General features: G+C 40.3%; 1 protein-coding gene across 4 annotated transcripts in view; it reads left to right on the plus strand.

Annotated features, from left to right (window-relative positions):
- Positions 1–21,088, plus strand: part of STXBP6 (syntaxin binding protein 6) — a 230,149-nt gene that overhangs the window by 12,020 nt on the left and 197,041 nt on the right. The window contains exons 1-2 of one of the 4 annotated variants that reach the window (XM_081119361.1): positions 13,013–13,151; positions 17,583–17,649. The exons of the other annotated variants lie outside the window; for them this stretch is intronic. Of the exons in view, the coding sequence (XP_080975487.1) occupies positions 17,643–17,649 (7 nt within the window). The 5' untranslated portion in view covers positions 13,013–13,151; positions 17,583–17,642. Of the gene's footprint in view, positions 1–13,012; positions 13,152–17,582; positions 17,650–21,088 lie in introns of those variants that run through there. 4 annotated transcript variants of the gene reach the window in all.

The following is a 21,088-nucleotide window of genomic DNA, read 5'->3' on the forward strand; positions in this document are numbered from 1 at the left end:
TTCCCAGACACAGGTCCTGGGGCCCTGCTGCTTAGGAGCAATTTAGGGACTTTCTGTGCCCTGCCTGGACTCATAGTCTGACCCATAGGCCTTACACTTTGTTTCTTTTTACCTCCTCGCTGGCAAGCAGCCACCCAGGAAATACTCTAAAATGGTATTGAGGAATATTGTCACTGCTGGAAACTATATTCTGTGTAGTAAACAGTCTCTTTCCAGATGGGTACTTGTATAACATCTGACCAGTAGGGCCAGAATATTCTTTAATATTCATTCATTCCTGATCTTAAAAGAAAATTACCCATTAATTTTCTCTGAAACACAGCAGGTTAATGGCTTTGGTGTGTAGTAAAGACCTTCAGAAATTATCCTTGAAAAGAATGCCCTGGGCAGATTGCTTTCAGATAGACCCTGGGACATCCAGCTGCCCCTGAGATGTGAAGGTCCTGGGAAAGACCCCCAAATACATTTGATCATTGCAGAGGCTTCTTCTCACCCTTCCCGGCCAATGGACCCCCAACAAGCTGGCCCTCTTCCACTGAGATTGGGAATGTCGTTTAAAAGCTGACTACATAAAAAGCAGAAGCTACAACCTATTTTGGGGGGCTCAAAGCCATAGCAAAGGAGCCTCAGGACTTCTCTTGAGACTACGCAGTAGAATGATTTCTTCATTTGGTGGTTTCTTTGTTCTTAGCACCTTATATCCGGCACAGGATTCTTTTGGAGTTGGTTATCAGGGCGTAGCCCTAGGTGGTGGGTAACCAGATAAACAAATCATTTCCTATACAGATTAGAATTTTATTTCATTCATACTTGCAGTTTTCCCTGGATAAAATCAGGAGCTTAAGATAAAATGTGAGGACATTTTAATGAAAACCTCCCCCAGTAGATATTCATTTTCTCACCACCTATAGAGGGTTCTAGAGGCAGAGTGATGAGCCAGGTGTTACTGAGTAGCAGTTAGTTTTCCCCAATGACTTTGAGTAGCCCATGTGGCCACTTCACCTGTTTCTCAGCAGATTATAGGATTATAGTGTTTTACACACATGTGCGGTTTGTACACCTCAGATTTGGACTTTGCTGCTGGATGTCTGAATTTATTATTCACCTCCGGCCAAAAGAAAGACACTTATAAATAGTGCTTTGTCTTTTGAATTTTACAGGGCACTGAGTAAATACAAGCTATACATTGTGAAAGGAGGAGTAAAGGACCGCCCACATCCTTATTTTTCGAGTGGGTGTGACTACCGACTGGTTCCTGGACGTGTAACTAGGATGTAGGTCATGATCCCACTGCGTCTCTGGCAGAGCTGCAGTAAACACGGTCTCCCCGTAGGGCACTGTGTTATCTTAAGGCACAAAGGTCTAAAGTTGTTGTTTTTTTCCTGAGCAGTTTTCTATGAAGTTTTTGTTTGTGTGTTTGTTTTCATAAGCCTCTTGGGCTGGGAAAAAGGAGCTCACTTCTGTGAATACTTGAGGCTTCCTTAATATATTAATTACACACATGTGGTGTGCCAGGGCTAACACCTTTTTATGGATCTTTCAACTCTGTTAACTAGGTGCTGTCATTCTCCCCATTTACAGAAATCAAGGTGCACACAAGTTGTCCCTTGTCCTCAGGGTCCACAGCCCTGTCATTTTGACTCCGGGTCAGGCTCTTGACCTCCACGCCATGCTCTACTGAGGAAGCTAGTGACCAAGGGGCTGGGCTGCACCTGGGGCTACTCCCGCGGCCCTGAGTATGGGGAGAGGAAGATCAGACCTTTCTTAGTAGGAAGTATAGTGCTGTGGGCAGCCCCTGCATTTTAAATATGCTCCGTTGAGGTGAGTAATGGGGAAATTCATTGAAGCAGATTTCAAGAAGAAATGGATTTTGAAGGAGGAGAGAGACGTCTAATGACATTAAAAGGAGAGGGAAAGATAGTCGTCTTCGTTTAAGGGTGCTGACCTTCATCCTGAAAAGGCTTCCATAGAGATGATGTGGTGTTTGTCGGGGGGTTCTTAAGAGCAGTTTTACCTGGGACAATTGTTTCAGCCGGTTTGTGAGTTTTAACAGTCCCTCCTTGCCCTGTTTCTACTGATGGTAAAGAGACAGGGCCAAGCTCCTTCTGTGTGGAGCCCCACTTCTTTCCTTGCTTATTTCATCTCTGGGCTTGGGAGAAGAGAAAGGACAGAGAAAGATATTATAGTTCCCCTTTCCTTCCTCACATGGGCACAGTATCACAGTGCTATGTTGGAGTGGAGAGGCCTCAAGAAATTCCCAGGAAAGACCCCTTGTAAAAGGCAAGATGTCTGGTTTAAAATCCTACAGGGGCCATTTATTTGCATCTTAGTCAGGGCATCTTTTCCATTTTGCTTTGTATTGATCTTATCTCTGTCTTTTCATTCATTCAACAAAAGTGACCACTATGTGTAACCAGTTATCATGGTGAGAAAAACCAGACAAGGTTTTTGCTTTTACAGAATTAAAAAAAAAAAATCTGCACACAAAGATCATTGTATAAAATGTTGAGTGACAACTGTTCTAAGTATATATGTGGGAGAGATAAATATTTGAGGGGATTTGGCCTAGTCAAGGAAATTGGGATGGCCTTCCTAAGGAAGTAATGACAAGCAGCAATCGGAAGGATGAGTAAGAGTTAAAGAGGGAGGGGAGGAGATGGCATTACAGAGAGACAGAATGTGCAAAGTCCCTGTGGTGGAGGGGGCCGAGGCATGAGTAAGGGACAAAAGGCCCCTGTGACTGAAAGTGTAGATTAAAGTCTTTTCCCAAGAGTCATGAGGACTTCTACGCATGGGTTTGAAGTCATCAGATTGACAAGATGGTTGCAGTAAAAACCAAAAATGGATGAATGAATTGTAGGGCTCATTTAAGCTAGACTCAACTCTAAGATGAGCCTGTTAGCACCAGCCTTTTGGTGTAGATGTGAGGGTTATATTTGATAACTTTGTGAAATATGGAGCATTTTACACTAATTGAAGGAATCTATTCATCTGTCCTTTCTTTTCCACTGAAGTCCTCCCCACCACTAGTGGGTGCTGTTGCTCAGAGGGCACCAGCCATGTGATGACAGTTGACTCTTGGGAGATGAAGTATCCCTCTTGGACAGCTGCTCCCGCATAGGTAAAAAGTACCTGTGTTTCTTTTTTCACCCAGTCCTTCTAAAAAGTGATTTGTCAGTGGGTGAGTTTTGGAATGATGTGACTCTGTTGAGTGGTCTGAAGACTGAAGGAGAGATGAGTGAAAGTCAGATCTAAGTGTTTGTTTGTTTGTTCCTTTGTTTGATCTTCACCTGAGGATATTTTTCTATTGCTTTTCAGAGAGAGTGGAAAGGAGACAGAGACAGAGAAACATCGATATGAGAGAGACACATTGATTGGTTGCCTCCGACTGACCAGGGCCAGGATCAAGCCTGCAACTAAAGTATGTGCCCTTAGCCATAATTGAACCCAAGACCCTTTAGTCTGCGGGCTGACACGCTAACCATTGAGCTAGACCAGCTAGGGCTGTTTCGCTTTGTTTTAAGATTGGTTTAGATTTCAGGTGCTGGGGTGCTCAAGGCAAGTCACAACCCGGAGGCTGAAAGTACATGGAGAACAGATGATTTCTTGCTCTTTATCCTCAGTGTAGACACATGTAAGATGGTGATAATCACTGCCAACCTTCTTGAAGACTGGGCAGAGGATAATTCTGGTGTGGTGGTTGTCATTGGGACCAGTGCTCCCATCATGCTTCTCCTGACGGAATAGAATGCTTTTACTCTGTTGGTGAACTTGTTCAAAGTGATGTGCCTGTAGTCGATCGGTTTTCCTTTATTGTCTTTAGGTTGTATATTTCAAGCCTCTATTTTTTCCATCTTTTTCTGTCATTTCAAACCTTCTGAAACACTAAGTGTATGCCTCTCTGTCTTTACCACTTTATTTTTTTTTCTGTTTTTTTCTACTCTCTGCTTTTTCTTGATTATTCTGGATTGTTTTTCTATGTTTTAGTTGTAATTCCAGTTTGGTCCTGGGAGAGTGTCAGTGTAGCTTCCACTCAATCCACCGCCATCTTGGAATCTCTCTCCACTTTTTCTGGGAACTATATGGCACCATTGTTTATTTCATGCTTCAGATGGAAAGGTCTTAGGTATATAATTAACCCTTTTGTCTTCTCTATATGTACTTTCTATGTACTCCATTTTTACAGATAAGGAAACTGAAGCTGTACAGTTCTGCTATGAAACAGAGGTAAATCCAGGACTCTTCATTCTGATCTCTTGAGTCCTCAGCTCATGGTGATTTTCTAGAACTTTAAAATAGTTCTGAGATTTTTTATTTTAAAATTTAACTTTCCACTTAAAATTATTTTCTCCTGGAAGTCGTTTCCTTGCTTTATAGTAAGTAAAAGCTTTAACTGGTTCAGCGTAAGGGGAGAAACAAGCAATTACTTTGTCTTATAAAATTAATATAAAAGTTTATAGCTCTATAAATAATATTTACTGAGTTTGGCAATATTATTTGTATGTATGAATAAATAATTTTCAAGTGTACCAATATTTTGTCTGGCCTGGCCAAATTCCCACTTGGAAGAGATTACATTTGTGTTGAAACACTGTCCTTTCTCTATCATCTTGGTCTTTTTGAGGGGTGGATCCTTGGACTCATGATTTTTCACTCTGCATTTGCATAGGAAACCAGGATGTGTCTAGTTATTTTATAGAGTGTCAGAAAATTTTCATAAGGAAATTATCATAAATCCACTGAATTAAAAATAAAGAACATATTATATAGCAACAAGATTTTGTTCTTTTTTTTTTAAGAAGAGATGAGGGTCCATGAATCAGATGAAGACAAGCTATAGCAATTTCAGAAAGTATGGGGATTACTGCTTTAAAGGCCCAGGAATGACAGATAAGAACCCAATAACTCTGTCAGTCTTTATTGTGCCTTGGTGTTTAGGTGAATATTGAAGCTCTCCTTAACTGATGATCTGTGGTCTAGCTATTTCCCTTTAAAAGCTGTCTATTTAAAATCAGTTCTCCTCTTCCCCTGTCTAGCTCAGTGAACTTTTTTTTCCCCTGTGCTGCCCTCGGAGCTGCCCTTCAGGATGAAGAGCCCTTGATGGAACAGCATCTTGTCTTCAACTCAAAGTCTTAGAGTCATGATTAATTTGCAAATACTGGCCTAAGAGAGGAAAGAGACTAATTCTTAGAATTCAAGGGTTTATGGTAAGAATAAGGGTGCTGAAAGCTTGTTGGGAAGAGGTGGCCAGGCTCTCCTGGTGAGTTGATGAGCACTTCTGCTTCCTGTGCCCATTTGGCTGCCCCATGTTCTCACTTTTCCCTTTCCTATAGGGCAGGGTGCTGTGCTCTCTTGGATGCTGTGGTCAGACAGGCACAGAAGACTGCACTTTTGGGACTGGGGCTTGTTCATTTTTGCTTCTCAACATGGCCAGTTCCTTCCTCTTTCCCAGTTTTACCTCCCCATTGTCACTTGATACTGTTCTGAATCGCGCAAAGTACTCTGGTACCGTCTTTCATTTTCATTCTTTTCATCTTAAAATACCCTTCTCCTCGTCCATCTTGTATTTTTGCAGTTTATTTTTCAGACCCAGTCAAGGGTCACCACCTTGTTGAAGGCTTCTGTGACCATTGAACTTCCACCCTGAGGCAGACTTGATCTGTGCTACTTCTGTGCCACATATACCTAACATACTCAAGCATGATTATTTGTTTTCAAGTAGAGAGAGAATATTGGAAGGATAAGACTGTGACTTTATAGTTTGTCTCTTCAGCATGGTGCCTGGTATACAACAGTGCCCAGAAGGGGATGGATGAATGGATAGGTAGGTGGGGCACATTCAAGGAGAATTTCTGAGAAGCAAGGAGCGTGGAGAGAGAGGAGAGAGAATGAGAATGAAAGAGAACACATTTTTAGCTGGGATACATGGGAAAGACTTTAATTTTTTTTTAATTGATTTATTGATTTTTAGAGGAAGAGAGAGAAACATCGATTGGTTGAGAGAGAAAGAGAGAAAGAGAGACAAAGAGAAACACTGATTGGTTGTCTTGGGCACACGACCCGACTGAGGATCAAACCTACAATCTGCGTATGTGCCCTGACTGGGAATTGAACCCACCACCTTTTGGAGTATGGGACAACTTTCCAACCAACTGAGCCACAATGGCCAGGGCTACATGGAAAAGTTGAGATGTGGAAGAGAGGGTTGTTTCAGCTACATGCTTACTGGAAAAGATGTGTAGTAGGGGATGGAACTGTGAGCTACTGAGAATGAGCTTTACCATTTTTGTTTTCAGAGTAGAAACCAAGTAACTGGCAAGAGATGACATCCTCCCCATCCTTTGACTTTCCTTCTTAAAAGCTCTGGGATCTTTATTGAAAGATTTAGCTTCTTATGTATAAAATGGGTTGATAATCCCACAGAACATTCTTTTATTAACGTATCAGCTGAGGCCTTCAGAGTGCTCAGCTCCCTGCCTTGTATGTACTGAGGGCTCATATGGTAGTTATTGCTGTTATTATTGGCCTCTGGTGTGTGACAGAATCAAGAGATGTCAGTTCTAAGTCTTACAAGGCAGAATTCTCCTTATCCCTGAAAAAGAACTTTTAGATTCATTGGTAAACATAAAATGGATGTCCAGGTTTTAAGATTCATTGGAAATGGGACTATGCATTCTCCTTCCTTTTCTTAGTTATGTGGTACTTCTGTTTAGAAAAGAAAGCACTTACCAGTTTCTCAGGGTAAGTTTTATTCCTGCTAGCATTTGGTTCTAAAAGAAGTGTTTCACATGGGGTATTACATGGGAATCTTTTTGGTTGTTTAAAAGAATATATGGCTATATCTATCTGTTTATTTACAAAAAGAGTTATTCTGTTCCACCCTGAAGTCCTAGACAGCAGGTGGCATGCATTGCTATTTCCATTTTGATATGGAGGCAAGTCAGGTTGGTCTGGGGCAGCTTGATTTTGGCTTATGAATGCCATTCTTTGGGTACATTCTGCCCACCCCCAGTTGGATAGCCATTTAAAAATCAATGATAGGCTTTCTTAACAGTATTGATTGATTGATTGATTTACACAGTCATTCATGCAGTCATTTTCTGCTCTGTGTATTGCTGCTTTTCTCACCTGGTCTTTCAGTGCTGGATCCAGAGATTTTTTTTTCTTGTTCTAAGAGGCTGCAACAGTCGCCAGTGGTGATGACCATTTGTATGTACCTCTGACCCCCTTCTTCTCAGAGTATTTTATAGCCTGTTTGCTATTTAGGTGTGTGGCCACTTTCATCTGTTGCCTAAATATAAGTCGGTCCTGCCATAGTAAATTTCTGAGCAAAAGAGAAAATGGATATGAAAGAGCTGTGTGTGCAAATCAGGTGATACAGATCTACTGCCAGAATCCAAAAGGCCCTGAAAGCTCTGGTAACCTATTTGCGGCGAGATCTGACTTGAATGAATGAGAGTCTGTTTACATTCTTCATTTAGCTCATTTAGTGTGGTTATCCGTATTGCTGCAGCAGTATTACTGTGTTTGAGTGTGGGGTGCTGAGCTATACTCTCCTGGGAGCATAAGGCATATATTACCTTTCTAAAATGTCAACATTTTTGAATTCCAAAACACATCTGGCCTTAGGCTATTTGGAAAAGAGACGTGAACCTGTAGTATTTTTATTAGGGCCGCTAAGCCTTTTTTCAGTTGACAACCTTCCCTTGAGATTTCCTCTTTGACACCGTCTTTTTATGGTATGCAAATGAGGACATCCCTTGCCTGTCACTCAAGGAACATTTACTGAGGTGCTGTGGGTTGAACTTTGTACGAGGTATGAGGAAGAATAAGGCATTGGCCCTCGCCTTGGAGTTGCTCGGAGCCTCCTGATGATGTGGAAGGTGCTATAATAGCGGCCTTTGGAGTCCTGAGTGTGGTGTAATAATCACAGACAGAAATTCCACCGAAATTGCAAAGGCAAAGAAGTGTGGAGAGTGTGTGATCAGGGGTCAGTGATACATTTGCTGTGGTCTTCCAAAAGGAAAGCCAGAGATGGGGCTGCAGAGGCACCAGCTTTTGAAGAGCCTTATCTACAAAGCGAAACACTTGAAAATTTATCCTTTGGCAAGAAGTAGTCTTTAAACCTGGGAATGAATGATTGGGTTTGCATTTTAGAAAGAACCCTCTTAAATTCATCTTAAGTGTCCTCTCCCTGCCTCCAAAAAAGTCATTGCAATAATCCGGGCAACAGGACATTTTATTAGTATCTTTAAGTGATACTTTACATTGTGTAGTGCTTTAGGGTTTGCAAAAGATTTTCTCCTGCCTTAATTTTTTTTTTTTTTTTTTTTGCAGTAGCCCTGAGGGATGAGTAAGTAATAATGTAGAAAACAGGTTCAGAGAAGTGACTTACCCAAGGTCACATCTAGCAACTGGCTACATCAGCTCTCATAATTCTAGTATGTGCTGCTTTGACATCATATTAAAACATTTCAATATATTGCTCAGTTATTGGTATACTTAAAGGTAATCTGCCACCTGCATATCTTTTATGTTTGTACCCACTGATTAGACTGCCAGCTCCTTGAGGACTTCCAGTATTAAGTGTGATGTGCCCATTGGCACAAAGATAGACTCACAGTAGGCACCACCAAGAATTTGCTAAACTGTTTCTCCTGCAAAGCCAGCACAGGCCTAGGAGGAAGGAACATTTATGAAAACAGAGGGACTGTCGTTTTCTAATTGTATATCATCATGTGTACTCATTAGGTAGTTTAGTGTGTTTAAGACACTGTTCTAGGTGCTATGGGGAATACAGATTGTAAAACAATAAGATTTAAATTTTAAAACTTTGTCCTGAATTAAGCCTATTCTATCTTATTCAGATCCCTTTTGCAACAAAATTTCTTTTTAATGGATGTTGGGTGTTGAAATCGAAAAGCTTCTTGCAAAAACTGATTAGAACTATTAGGCTTACATATTTGCTTTGTGTTAGTTTATGCAGTGATTAGGCATAACGTGGCCCCTTCCCAAATGGGTATTTTAGAAACAAGGACAAAAATATATATCGTCAAATGGGTATACTTTATTATAAAAGAATGAAAGTTTTAGCTTGACTAGATGCCCAGTAATATCACTTCACAAGTGAAAATTGTCTTGTAAATCATATTTAAAATTAATAGCAAACTGTAAGGTTTTGCGGGAACCTTGCTGAGTTATCAGTGAAATTAATGAAGTAATCTTTTTCTTACACAATGGCATATATTGCTATTTATACTAGCAGTATTTCCTAGGCTGTCTAGGAGTTAGAGAAAAGTCAAGTTCTAAATTATTCTCAGTCTTTAGAATTCATGTCAATTTAAAAGCATTTGCTGAGTTGACTCAGTTCTGATTTTCTTTCACTAACTTTGTATGAGAAAAGCTCTTGGGGCCCCCGAAGAGACTCTAGAGGTCATTCAAACCCAAAAGCTAGACTCGGGGGAAATGGATTAGGAAACTGATCCCCATGGGTTCAAGTCCATTCTTCAACTTATTAGCTATCAATTAATTATTATTATTTTAATATTCTCTGAGGATGTGTTGAGAGAGAAACATCGATCAGTTGCCTTCTGTACTCACCCTGACGGATCAAACCTGCAACCTAGGTATGTGCCCTGACCAGGACTCTAACTCACAACCCCTTGGTATACAGGATGATTCCAGTGAACTCAGCCACCTGGCCAGGGCAATTAATTATTAATTAGTTGGACAAGTCTCTGAGCCTCTGGTTCTTTACCTGAAAAGTGTGCCTTATGCTAATGTTTTTCAGATTCCAATATATACTTTTTTGTTTACATCTTAATATGTCTGAAAAGATATGATTTACAGTACATTATATGTTTGTTTTAATTTGTGGTGTTTTTCCCCATTAAAATAGTTCATAAAATAATGGTGCATCTTATACTCAGTGGTTTCTTAGATTTGATGAAATATGGTAGTATTTGCTTTACTAACCTCCTGGGTTGCTGTCAGGATCAAATCAGATAATATATTTGATAGATCATGACATCTACATTAACAAACTAGCAAGCAAAAGCCCCTTTGGAAGTCCATTGACAATCTTTCTCCCTTTGTTATAATGAAACTTTATTTCTATGTGTCTTAAAAATACATTGGGAAAAGGTGGAAAATGGAAATTGCAAATTTAGATGAATTAAGATATCAAATGTCTTTCTTGAATATTTGAAATAGTAAAGAATTTCAGTGGAGTCTTACAATTCACTTCTTGAAAGACTTTTTTTTCTTTTCAAACAGTACCTCAGTCATGTTGATCTTGTCTCCTCTTACTCCCCCCACCCCAACAAGAACTCCAAGGATGACAAGCTTTGGGTGGGAGCAGGTGGAGGGTGAGAAGATCATTAATTTAATTTTGGACAAACTGTATTTGAGATCAGTTTGAAGCATCCAAGTGAAGATGTTGAGTAGGCAGTTGAATTTGTGAGTCAGAGATAAAAATGTGGCATTTTGGGTATAGAGATGGTAAATGAAGGCTCATCTTGGATGAGATCACCTAGGAAACAAATAGAGAAAGAAGGATTGGAACTGGAGGTTGACAAGCCTGTTCAGCCAGAAAACCTGTTTTATTTGGCCTGTGTAGTGTTTTTAAAATATTTGAACAAGTTGCTGTAGCATGTTTATAGTTTTTTAGCTGCCCAGAATATATTTTCTCTTTTTGATAGCAGCACCTTAATTTCCTTTTAAGAGATTTTCTATGCTCCAGTCTCAGACTTTATGCTTTAGATTAAGTTCCACCCCTGACTCCAAATGAAGTGTGTGACTCAGGGCTGCCCAATCATCCCCCAAGTAGCCTGGTCATAGTGGTTTATTCAAGAATTGTCTAGTAATCTAAGTTGGCCCAAATCAGAGGGAATTTTGAGACTGTGAGGGAGCTCTAGGAAGAGAATCTTTTCTGGTTTCTGCTGAAACCTGGCAGGATGTGGTCTGGAGGTCTAGCGACTGCCTTACTGCTGTAAGGTAGAGCTTATTTGAGAATAGCGATGACAAAGGAGCAGTGGAATCCAGATAGAGAAACCAGTCCTAGGCATATGGATTAAACCCAGTGACAGCTGTACTCCTAAGCTTTTCAGTTAAAAGAGCCAATACATTCTCCTTTCACTGTAACTGAGATTCATTTTCTTTGCACCAGAAAGAAATCTTTATTTATGTAGTTGCCAAAATTTAAAAATCATGGGTTTTTGTATATAACGAAGGACTTTTGGCTTGAGCTAAATAACTGTTGTCTTTGTAGGAGCATCTGCTCTCCATTTTATTAAGCTTGTACCACCCTCCCTGTTGTTACCTTACCTGATGCCTAGGATCTGTTGCCAGTTATCCTGCTCTTCTGCTGTGTGTTGAGAGGGAAGTGAAAGCTTTGCTTCACTAATTGTATTCCTTGCTTGCCCCTATGGGTAGTTGGGCTTTTCACTGCTGATACACAGTGAAAGGAAAGGAGGTCCAACCCTAAAGAACAGATAGATAGAGGAGGAGCAGCTCTCAAAGAGAAGGGAAGTACAGCAGTAGTAAGGAGAAGGAGTGGTTGTAAAGGCCAAAAGAAGGAGGATTTCAGGGAGAAGATTGATTAGCATTGCCAAATACTGTAATCAATGTTGCCAAAAGATAAAGAATGAAAAAAGGATTCTCATTAGGATTTGGCAATAAAGAGATGATTGTTGACCTGGACCGGAGCTGTTTCTGGAAGTGATGGAACCAGCCAGATTGGAATGGGTGGAGAAATGAATAGGAGATGGAAAAACGGAGAAATGCAAGGAGGACAATTTTTAGTCTTCCTGTAAAGGAAGCAAAGAAATCAGGCACTAGCTAGAGACATGTGAGGTTGAGGTGCAGTGCTTTAAAGGTAGGACTTGAAGATGCTGAAGTGTCGATGGGAAGGATCTGGTTGAAAGGGAGAAGTTGTTGAATAAATAGGAGTGAAAAAGTGTAATTGATTATGTGAACCTGAGAAGGTAGAACAGAGTGGGATCTAAAGCCCAAGTGGAGTGGTTGACCTTGGATGAGAGGAGGGTACAGGATATAATAGGAAGGAAGAAGCTGAAGTTTGGTGACAGGTAATGTTATGATTACCTGTGTGATGGGTTCCATTTCTCTTTTAAGAGATGAGGTCACCTGAGAATGGGGTTGGTGCTGGTGGTGCGGATATCAGAAGGGGTGGAAGTTTGAAAGTGAAGTAACAGTTGAGGAGAAAGAATGAGTCTGTGAGAGAAATCTGCTAGGATTGCCCAGTATTGCGGAGTACTCATTTGCAGTTGGTGCTCATGAAAATTGAATGACACTGTCTGGCTGCGTGTGACTTCATCCAGTGCCCAGGTACTCAGTTGTAGGGAGCCACAGTAGGCGTCGTCTAAGGCTGGAGTTTGGCAGCAGGACAGAAGGGTGAGCAAGTTAAGTGTGGCAGTTGGCAAGGGTGTTATGAAAAGTATGTTATGGGAGTGATGGCTTTTAGAAAGGAAACTGAGCAAGAAGGAATATGAAATGGAACTTCGGAGGAGGCCCTAGCGGTTGATCACAATGAAAGGGATTTTGATAAGGAAGCTGAAGCTGAGGATATTGTCGTCAAAGGGTAGGATGTTTGGGCTGTGGTTGGCTCAAGTGGAGTGGAGGAAATGGTCCTTGGATGTGAGGCAGTAAGAGAATAGAGACCAGAGTGCCCATGTGTTTGGATATTCGGGTCACTTGTGCTGTTAGCAGGATTAGGGAAGAGAGGAAGGTTTTAGCCAGGGTTCAAATGAGGTGTCTGGGTTTTTTCCTTTTCTATTGAGAATAGGTTATCCATTTCCTCTAAACCTCCTTACATTTAGTTTCAATGGAAATTCAGCGGGAGACTAGATTTAAATAGTTTGGGGCCCACTTCTTTGTTTTTGCAACATGCCCTGAGAGTGATATTTTATGAGGAAAAATGTGTCTTTCATCACTTTGTGTTACTACAGAAAACGTAAATCATTTGAACTACTTGAGTTGATAGAATCTTCAGTTGTGGAATGATTGGTGCCCTTTTTGCCTTGCATGGCTATGTTGCTTCTGAAGGTGACTGACGGTGCAATCAGAACCTTCCGAGGAGGCCGGGTCGTACTGAGTCCCGTGAGGCTCTCACTCTGATGAGCTTTGAAGGGAGGGTAAGTATGAAGCCATGTGAGAGGCATCTACTGTCGGTCGTAATACACGTCGCGCTTTGGCAGTCACTGGGGGAGAGCCAGCCCACCAGCCTGTAGTTTATAAGCAGTGATCTAAGCTCAGAAAATACTTCCCTGAATGGGAAGGCAGTGGAGCTAGCGCGCCTTATACTTGAGAAGGAAAAGGGGTTTGAAAGGCTCACCGAGAAAACAAAAAGCACTTGGATTTTATAATAAAATGCTAAATCTGATCATCTCAAAACATCTGAAGGTTGCGATAATAAAAATCCTCACCAAGTAATCAGGATGCAGAAGTCTGTAATCTTAAAAAAAAAGAGAGAAGAAAGAGAAAGAATTCAAGCATGTAAGCTTTCAGATACAGCATCTTTTCGTTACTGATTCTTAATAGATTAGATAAACGACAAAGCACAGGGCAGAAGTGTCCCTGTTTTCAGGCTGAGGATGATGACAATAGATAGCGGGAGAAGTCCCCCAGTGCTCAAGAGGCCTGCCCGGGAATGAAATGTTTCACAGCTGAGAGCAGTTCTGCTGCCCACCAGCCACTCACTCTGCTCTCTGTAGCTCTGTCTCCTTATTTCCCCCCAAGGAACCTGCTTATTCATCCCTACTTTTGCCTTTAACTTGCCCTGTCCTAATGCCTCTCTTCCCCTTTCTCCACATCTCATTTATGCTTCCCTGTCCAAACCAAGTCCAAGTCCAACACGATGCTACATCTTTCCTATCTCTGGCTCCTTGCATTTATTATTTGTATAATTTGGTAACTTAGCTCTTTGATAGATTTCTAGATTGTTAAGGTGGTGAGAAATCTTGGATTATTTTCCTCAAACTGTTCCCAAAGCAAGAATCACTTTACCCAACTCAAGGCTTATAGTCTGCAAGTTCCTTTAGACCCTGGGGTATTCTGGAGTTAAAGACTTGGATTCTCCTATCTAGGACTTGAGCCTTTAAGGATTGTTTCATTTTTCTCTAATAAAGAGAACAAACAGTTGCTGATGAGTGTTGCCTGTCCTTGACATCTGCTGGTTTATACTATTTTACCCAAACAATAGTTTTGTCCCTGCCTTGATGATTTTTTTTCCTCTCAAGATAACTAAACCACCTGCTTTGTTCTTAGCATTTTTTTAAAGCCTTAGTTTATTCTAGGTATGAGTCTCCTTATGGCTTACAAATTTATACTGTCCTTTGATGTACATCTTTACTAGGTATTGTAAAGCTTGTAAAGTGGGAGATAAGGTATAAATCCAACAAGCATTGTTCATTGGGATCAACAGAGTGGAATGGGGCTGAGTTAATTTGTAGCTAAAGAGCCCTAGCTTCTTTAAGATCCTTCAGGAAGTCTCAGTTGAGTTTGCAAACTGCCAAGAACAGTGCCTGGCACGTAGTCAGCCATTAATGGTAGCTATTATTATTGGGCCTGGGAGTTGATCAGAAAGATCCAATGTTGAAGAAATTTATAAATTAAGCGCTTATACCCTACATGAATTGAACCTCAGGATTTTCATGTCATAATAGTTCTCTACACTTATGCCCCAAAGAATAAATGGGGACCTTAGGATCAGAGCATTACAACTGGCAGATCTCAGCATTGAAAATGTTACATAGAAGGAAGCTGAGGCCTGGAAAAATTTGGTGACCATCGCCAGGCCATACTGTTGATTTTGGCAGATTGGGACCAGGATGTAGCTCTCTGGGTTCTGAAACCAGGATTTTACCAGGTGTGTGACTCTTAAAAAGTCACCGTTGAGAGAGAATTGTGGAAAATCATGAGGGAAGGGTTAGTGTTTGGAAGGTACCCTTGGTGGTAATGTCAAAGAATAGCATAAAATATAGAGGTTTGGCCCCTTAATATTTTACCATATTATTCTTCTCCAATGGTTCGCTTCTACATCCGGTCCTTATAAATTAAAATCTGGGTCAGTACTTTGGAAAACCAGGAGAGAGTTTGGAGCTCTAGGAATAATGTAACCTCCCATAAGATTAAAGGCCACTGCTTTGAGGATGCAGCTGGCAAAGAGTGAGAGAGAAGAGCCTGGGCTCAGAGAGACCTATGGGCCCTGTGGGAACCACGTGGTTCCTGTGCACTGCTGCCCAGGCCTGGGGTCGGCTCGCAGTATTTTGCTGTGTAAGGAATGAGTTGTAGACAAGTGAGAAGCCACTGATAGTGGCTAAGATCTGTGATGTACTTAGAATTTCTGGGGCGCTGCTTGTGTACACTGCAGGAAGGATGGGAAAATAAAGAAACAATTCAGCACAGTGATGACAGAACAGAAAATACATACAAAGACCAGGTTAAGAATGTGTTTTCTGAAATTGCTGAGATGGGGGCAGTGTGTAATTGTGTTGTATGTTGTAGAGAAGTCCTGTTGCCTTACTTGTAGAGAAGATCTGTTAGTGACCCCTGAACAAGAGCATTTGGACCGAGGGAAAATTCAGGAATGGATGTGTGAGCAGACAGAACAAGTACTTAATTTGAGCTTGTAGATGGCAAGCCGAGGTGCAAACCAGGCAATTTAGCTTCACAGTTGGAGATCTCAACCACCATGCTCTCTGTCTGCCCTGCTGAGCTGTCCACTGAGATCCAAGCCCTGGAGAGACAACCAGGTCCTACAAGTCCTCCTGCTCTCTAGTGTCCCAGGGATTCCTTAGGGCCTTGTAACTCATTGGGTTGCTTTATGACCCAGGTCCTACAAGTCCTCCTGCTCTCTAGTGTCCCAGGGGTTCCTTAGGGCCTTGTAACTCATTGGGTTGCTTTATGACCAAGGGCCATCTTTAACCAAATGACCTCAAGGATTTTTAGGTTCCCATGGAATCTCCAGTCTTTGAATGCATCTGCATTCTTTCCTTATACCATCAACTTTTTATCTTGATAACTGAGTATATCGACTGGTTTTCCTTTCCCTTTGAGATTTTTAGTTAAACTTGGCTCAACCCAAAGCCTCTGGTGATTCCACATTCCTGTGTCTTCCTTCCCCCTGCCTCCCTCTGCCTCTGCGCCTCTGTGTCCTGAAGAGCTGTCTGTGTGCCCCTCACGTGCATCCTGAGTGCAGCACTTCTCCCCACACCAGTTTCCATGGGAAATCTCGTCCCATCGAATAGGCTATACTGAAGACTTGAAGGGTCATAATTTGACCTTCGTGATCTTTCATCTGCTTTACTGATTTTATCTCTAGTTCCTGTTCTTTCTCACTTGAATATCAATCAAAGTTCTCCCCACATTAGGGCAGCAGTGGGACAGGGAGGAGCCCTCACTTTATAACTTAATAACTAGCACACATAAATACTGTTTATTTTCCGAGAATTCTGGTGAATAAATGATTTGTCTCATTACACGCACTTCAGCTTGGGTGCAAATGTATCAAACCAGAGATATGACTTTATACCTAATGTCTAATTGACTACAAAGCTATTGATTACGTCATCACTGGATTCTTTGTATTCATTCCTAATAACACATTTTACCGCATACTCAGCACTAGACACTGTGCTGTCTGGACAGCACTCACCTTAAATTTCTTTTATCTTCTTTATCTACCAGCCTTGTAACCTTGTCTCAGCTCTCTTACCAATTCCCATGTTTTTTGAGCCCATAGCATGTGTGAACCCCATTCCATTTCTCCTTTCCCACACCTTGTAGCCTAGAATATAGTGTTTTGGCTTTTCTTTTAAATTTTATGTTTTCTTAAGTTTATGTTACAATTTCAGCAATCCTTTTCACGTCCTGTTAGTAAGTTCAGGGTCCAGGAGTCTCCTTGATAGTACCAACATCCCTAGAATTTTCTTTTGAGTAAAAGTTGTAGATGGCATGCAAGTATCCTTAAGACTTATGTTCCTTTCTCTAGAAGAGATGGGAATTTCTCCTGTCATTGTCATTGACATGGATTATCTGAACATCTTTTTTTTTCCCCCTCAAAAGAGCCAGGCGGGGCTTAATGTAACTAGATACTAGATCCCCAATACAGAGGATTTTGGGGGGATAGGGACATCATTCTCTCTAATTCTGAGGATTTCCTAGGACCTTAGAAACAGTGAGCTTCTTTCTAGATTCAAGGAGTTAGGAACTTGCTACTATTTGAGATTAGCACAAAATAAAGAGGACTCTAACTTCATCTTTGTGTGTGTTTTTTTCCTAGAGAAAAAATTCATTTCTGCTCTAGGGAAATAGAAAAGTCGAGGTTTAAAACAGATTACAGTATTCTTTGATGAGACTAAAGAATTAGAAGTTTGTCAAGTCTTTATTTCTTGGGTGAAAAAAGAGTTGGGGAATATTAAAAAGGTGTATTAGGTTCTAATAACAACAGTAGGCAGCATTTGTCAAGCCCATACGTGTTAGGCACTGTCCTAAGCATTTTCCATTTCTCATCTCCATTATTACAACAACCCTCTGACACTCCCACTCTTATCTTTATTTTATAGATGAGGGACCCAGGCTGCCAGAGAGGTTGAACAGCCTGCCCATAGCCACGCAGCTAAGAAATGGCAGGTCAGTGATTTTCACTTTGGCGATCTGGTCCGAAACTCACACTCTCAGCTACAAGGTTACACTGCCATAGATTGAGTGCAGCCTCCCACGATATATATAAAGCACAGAAGCGGCAGTTCCAGCATTTTTTCTTGTTGTTGGTTGTTTGTTTAATAGCAGGGTTTTCAAAAAGGCACTATGCAGTCCCGTGTGGAAACATAACAATTATCTATGCCAAATTCCCAACTTTTTTTTTCATGTTCAATTATTAATAGTCACTGGTGCACAAATTCTTTCATTTATTTTTGAAGCAAAATCCTTGAAGCTTACATAGGACTCCAAGCTGTTGCCTTGTTGTTTGAGTATCTTTAGCTGAAAGGAACATTTTCTCTAAAAAAGAAAAAAATCCATTTTTGTTTGTGGGACACAGATATCTTTGGAGAATATAGTATTACCAGGTGTGGAATCTTGGCATTAAGGTAAACTTTTCTTTCTCTTCCTTGAGCTGATGGAAAGGAGTGGGAGGTAGGGGGTAGGGTTGGGGGTCGGGTGGGTGGACAGAGTATTTGGATATCTACAGGTCAGGGCAAAAGTAAGTTTACAGTTGTGAGTATGTGAAACAGACAGTTTATTCTTGCATTATTATTTATTAATTATTTTATTATTTTCTATCCAAACAACTGAAAACCTACTTTTGCCCCACCCTTTATATCTAGCTCAGTCCAGCATCTGGACAAAAGCCTCTTTATCGGGTCCCAGACTCCCTAAAGCTGAGGGTTTAGAAGAGCCTAAAGAGATCTCCTGAGCTAGGTTATCTAAATGTGGTTTTATAAAGTCACGGTACTTTTCTATTTGTAGAGGAAAAGATAATGAAAGCTACCCCTCTTCCCCATATAAAAGGGTGTTCTTACATTGTTTTCATAATTCAATTTACAAATTCCTCAATGATCATTTTTAATATTTTCTTCATTATTATAATATTCTTCCTCTGTCTAAGCCATAGAAAAGGTTATAGAAATATAACACATAAAATGTGATTATGTAAAAATAGCTACCTGCAAAGCTTTGATAGTGTAAATGATTTAAAAATAAAGCTTATTAGTTTCCTCCCATATTTAAAACAATACAGTAATTAAAGAAAATTTAATAGAAGCAAAGAAAAGCAAACTCCAATATTCCCTGTACCCAGGAGAAACTGACTTATTTCTGTATTTTTATCTGTGAAGAGTTTTTTACACCTTTCTCTGTGCTGAGTTTTTGTTTATATTTCTTGCTTATGATCATACTGTAAATATGATTTTGTTTCCTGCTCTCTTGGAAAGATGTCTCTGATCTGGAGATGGCTCAGGTCTTCTTTTCCCCATCACAGGTCAGCTGTGCAGCCTGTGTCCTGAAGTTCTCCCTGGGCGGGACCCAGTGCTTCCTGCTGCTGAGAGCTGGGTAGTGCCCTTGGGCATCTCACAAAATTGCTGGGGAAGACAAGCAGGCGTTTCCATGGCTCTTTTTTTTTTTTTTTAATATATGGAAAATTTCAAACATATACAGAAATACTGAGAATATTATAATGAATCCTATGTGCCTTTCTCCCAACTTCAACAATGACCAAATTAAGGCCAATCTTGCTTCATCTAGACCCCAACATCCTCTCCTCACCCAGATTATTTAGAAGCAAATCCCTGACACACTAATATTTTATTCATATTTCTGTACACATCTTTAAAAGATGTTCTTGTTTGTTCTTTTCTTTTAATACTGTAATATCATTATCATATTTAAGACCTTCTCTAATATAATCCAACATGGACTATCTAGTCAGTGTTCAAATTCATTTGTTTTCCTCATTCTTTCAGTTGGGTTGTATCAGGATCCAAATAAGGTCCATACATTGCAATTGGTTGACAAGCCTCCTGAGTCCCATTTAATATACAGGTTCACCCTTCACTGTCTTTTCCTTGTAATTTATTTTTTTGCCAAAGCGAACCATTTATTCTGCAAAGTTTCCCATAAGCTGGATTTTGCTGATTACATCCCTCTTAAATGTTCCTCTGGCCACTATATTTCTTTTGAATTGGTAGTTACATCTAGAGGCTGGCTCAAAATTTGTTTCCATTTTTTGTCAAGAATACTTTACGAGTGTGTGTACTTCCATCAGGAGCCACTTAAATTAACATCAGTTCTGTGTGTGTGTGTGTGTGTGTGTGTGTGTGTGTGTGTGTGTGTGTGTGTGTGATTTGTTGACAAGCAATGATCATTGTTGCTGCCTAAATCCATCAGTTCATTAGGGGATTCAAAATCTTATTTCAATCATATCTTATTACCCAGAATACTTCTATAAAGAGAATCTCCTATGAATCAGGTATTTGGTTATTGTGAGATACAGTTTATGCAGGAAAGGCAGGAAAAACACCTACTTTTTTCTCCTTATTTACCAGTTTTCATAAAAATTAGTTGACTCCATTAGCTATCTAATTAGTAATATTCTCCAAAGGTGACCACTGAGAGAGAGAGACAGAGATGGAGGCGGGGATAGAAAGGTGTGTGATTCATGTATCAATCCATTGCATTTATTCTTACAGATCCTAAAATTGTACCATCTTTGACCAGTGGGAGCCCCTCTGTGTTGGCTCCTGAATCCTCTTGATATGATTCTAATAGTCTTTGATAGTTTTCCTGCTTTCTGATGTTAAAATATTCTAGGTTAGTGGTTCTCAAAGTGTAACCTGAGGATGTAGGAGGGGATTCCTGAGACTCCGTTAAGGGGTCTATGAAGCCACAACAATTTTTATAGTAGTATTAAGATATTATTTACCTCTTTTACTCTCATTTTCTCACATGTATATAGTAGAATTTTCTAAATACCACATGTTGGCTATTGGAATGTGTGAGTGTGTATTCTTGTGTTTTCTAGAATTTTTAAAGATAAGTTCTTTGGTGTCTTCAGTAATTTCTAAAAATGTAAATAAAGGGGTCCTAAGACCAAACAACTCAAGAAATGGTTTTCTGTGCTCATCTTTTAAATTTCTTGCCACATACATGGAATCACTGATGTCCTTATAAATTAGCTCCTTTTTTTTTTAAACTTTTTTATGTGTGAGAGATCTGCTCCAAGTCTCACAGCTAATAACTAGCAAAACCAGAATTTGAGGTAGATGTTTATGCAGTCCCCCCTTCCCCATAAAGCAGAATCACTGATGTCCAAAAATTTATGATTAATTAAAGCTTAGAAACCATAAACACTGCCACTATGCTAGACATGGACATTTTAGGGGCCACCAGGTAAAATTAGCAGTTCTTTTTCTGAAATGGAATAGCCCTAAAAAGGGAAAAACAGATGTGGAGGCAGGACAAGTGGTTGCTGTAGCCCATGGTATCCTGAAAACCATGCACTGAATATGTTGTTTTTTTATGGTCTCGAGGAAATTCAAGATGTAGTGGTAACTCATTAGAACCTTAACTTTTG

Source organism: Miniopterus schreibersii (genome assembly GCF_964146895.1).
Source record: "Miniopterus schreibersii genome assembly, chromosome: 1".
In the NCBI taxonomy this organism is placed as follows: Eukaryota; Metazoa; Chordata; class Mammalia; order Chiroptera; family Miniopteridae; genus Miniopterus; species Miniopterus schreibersii.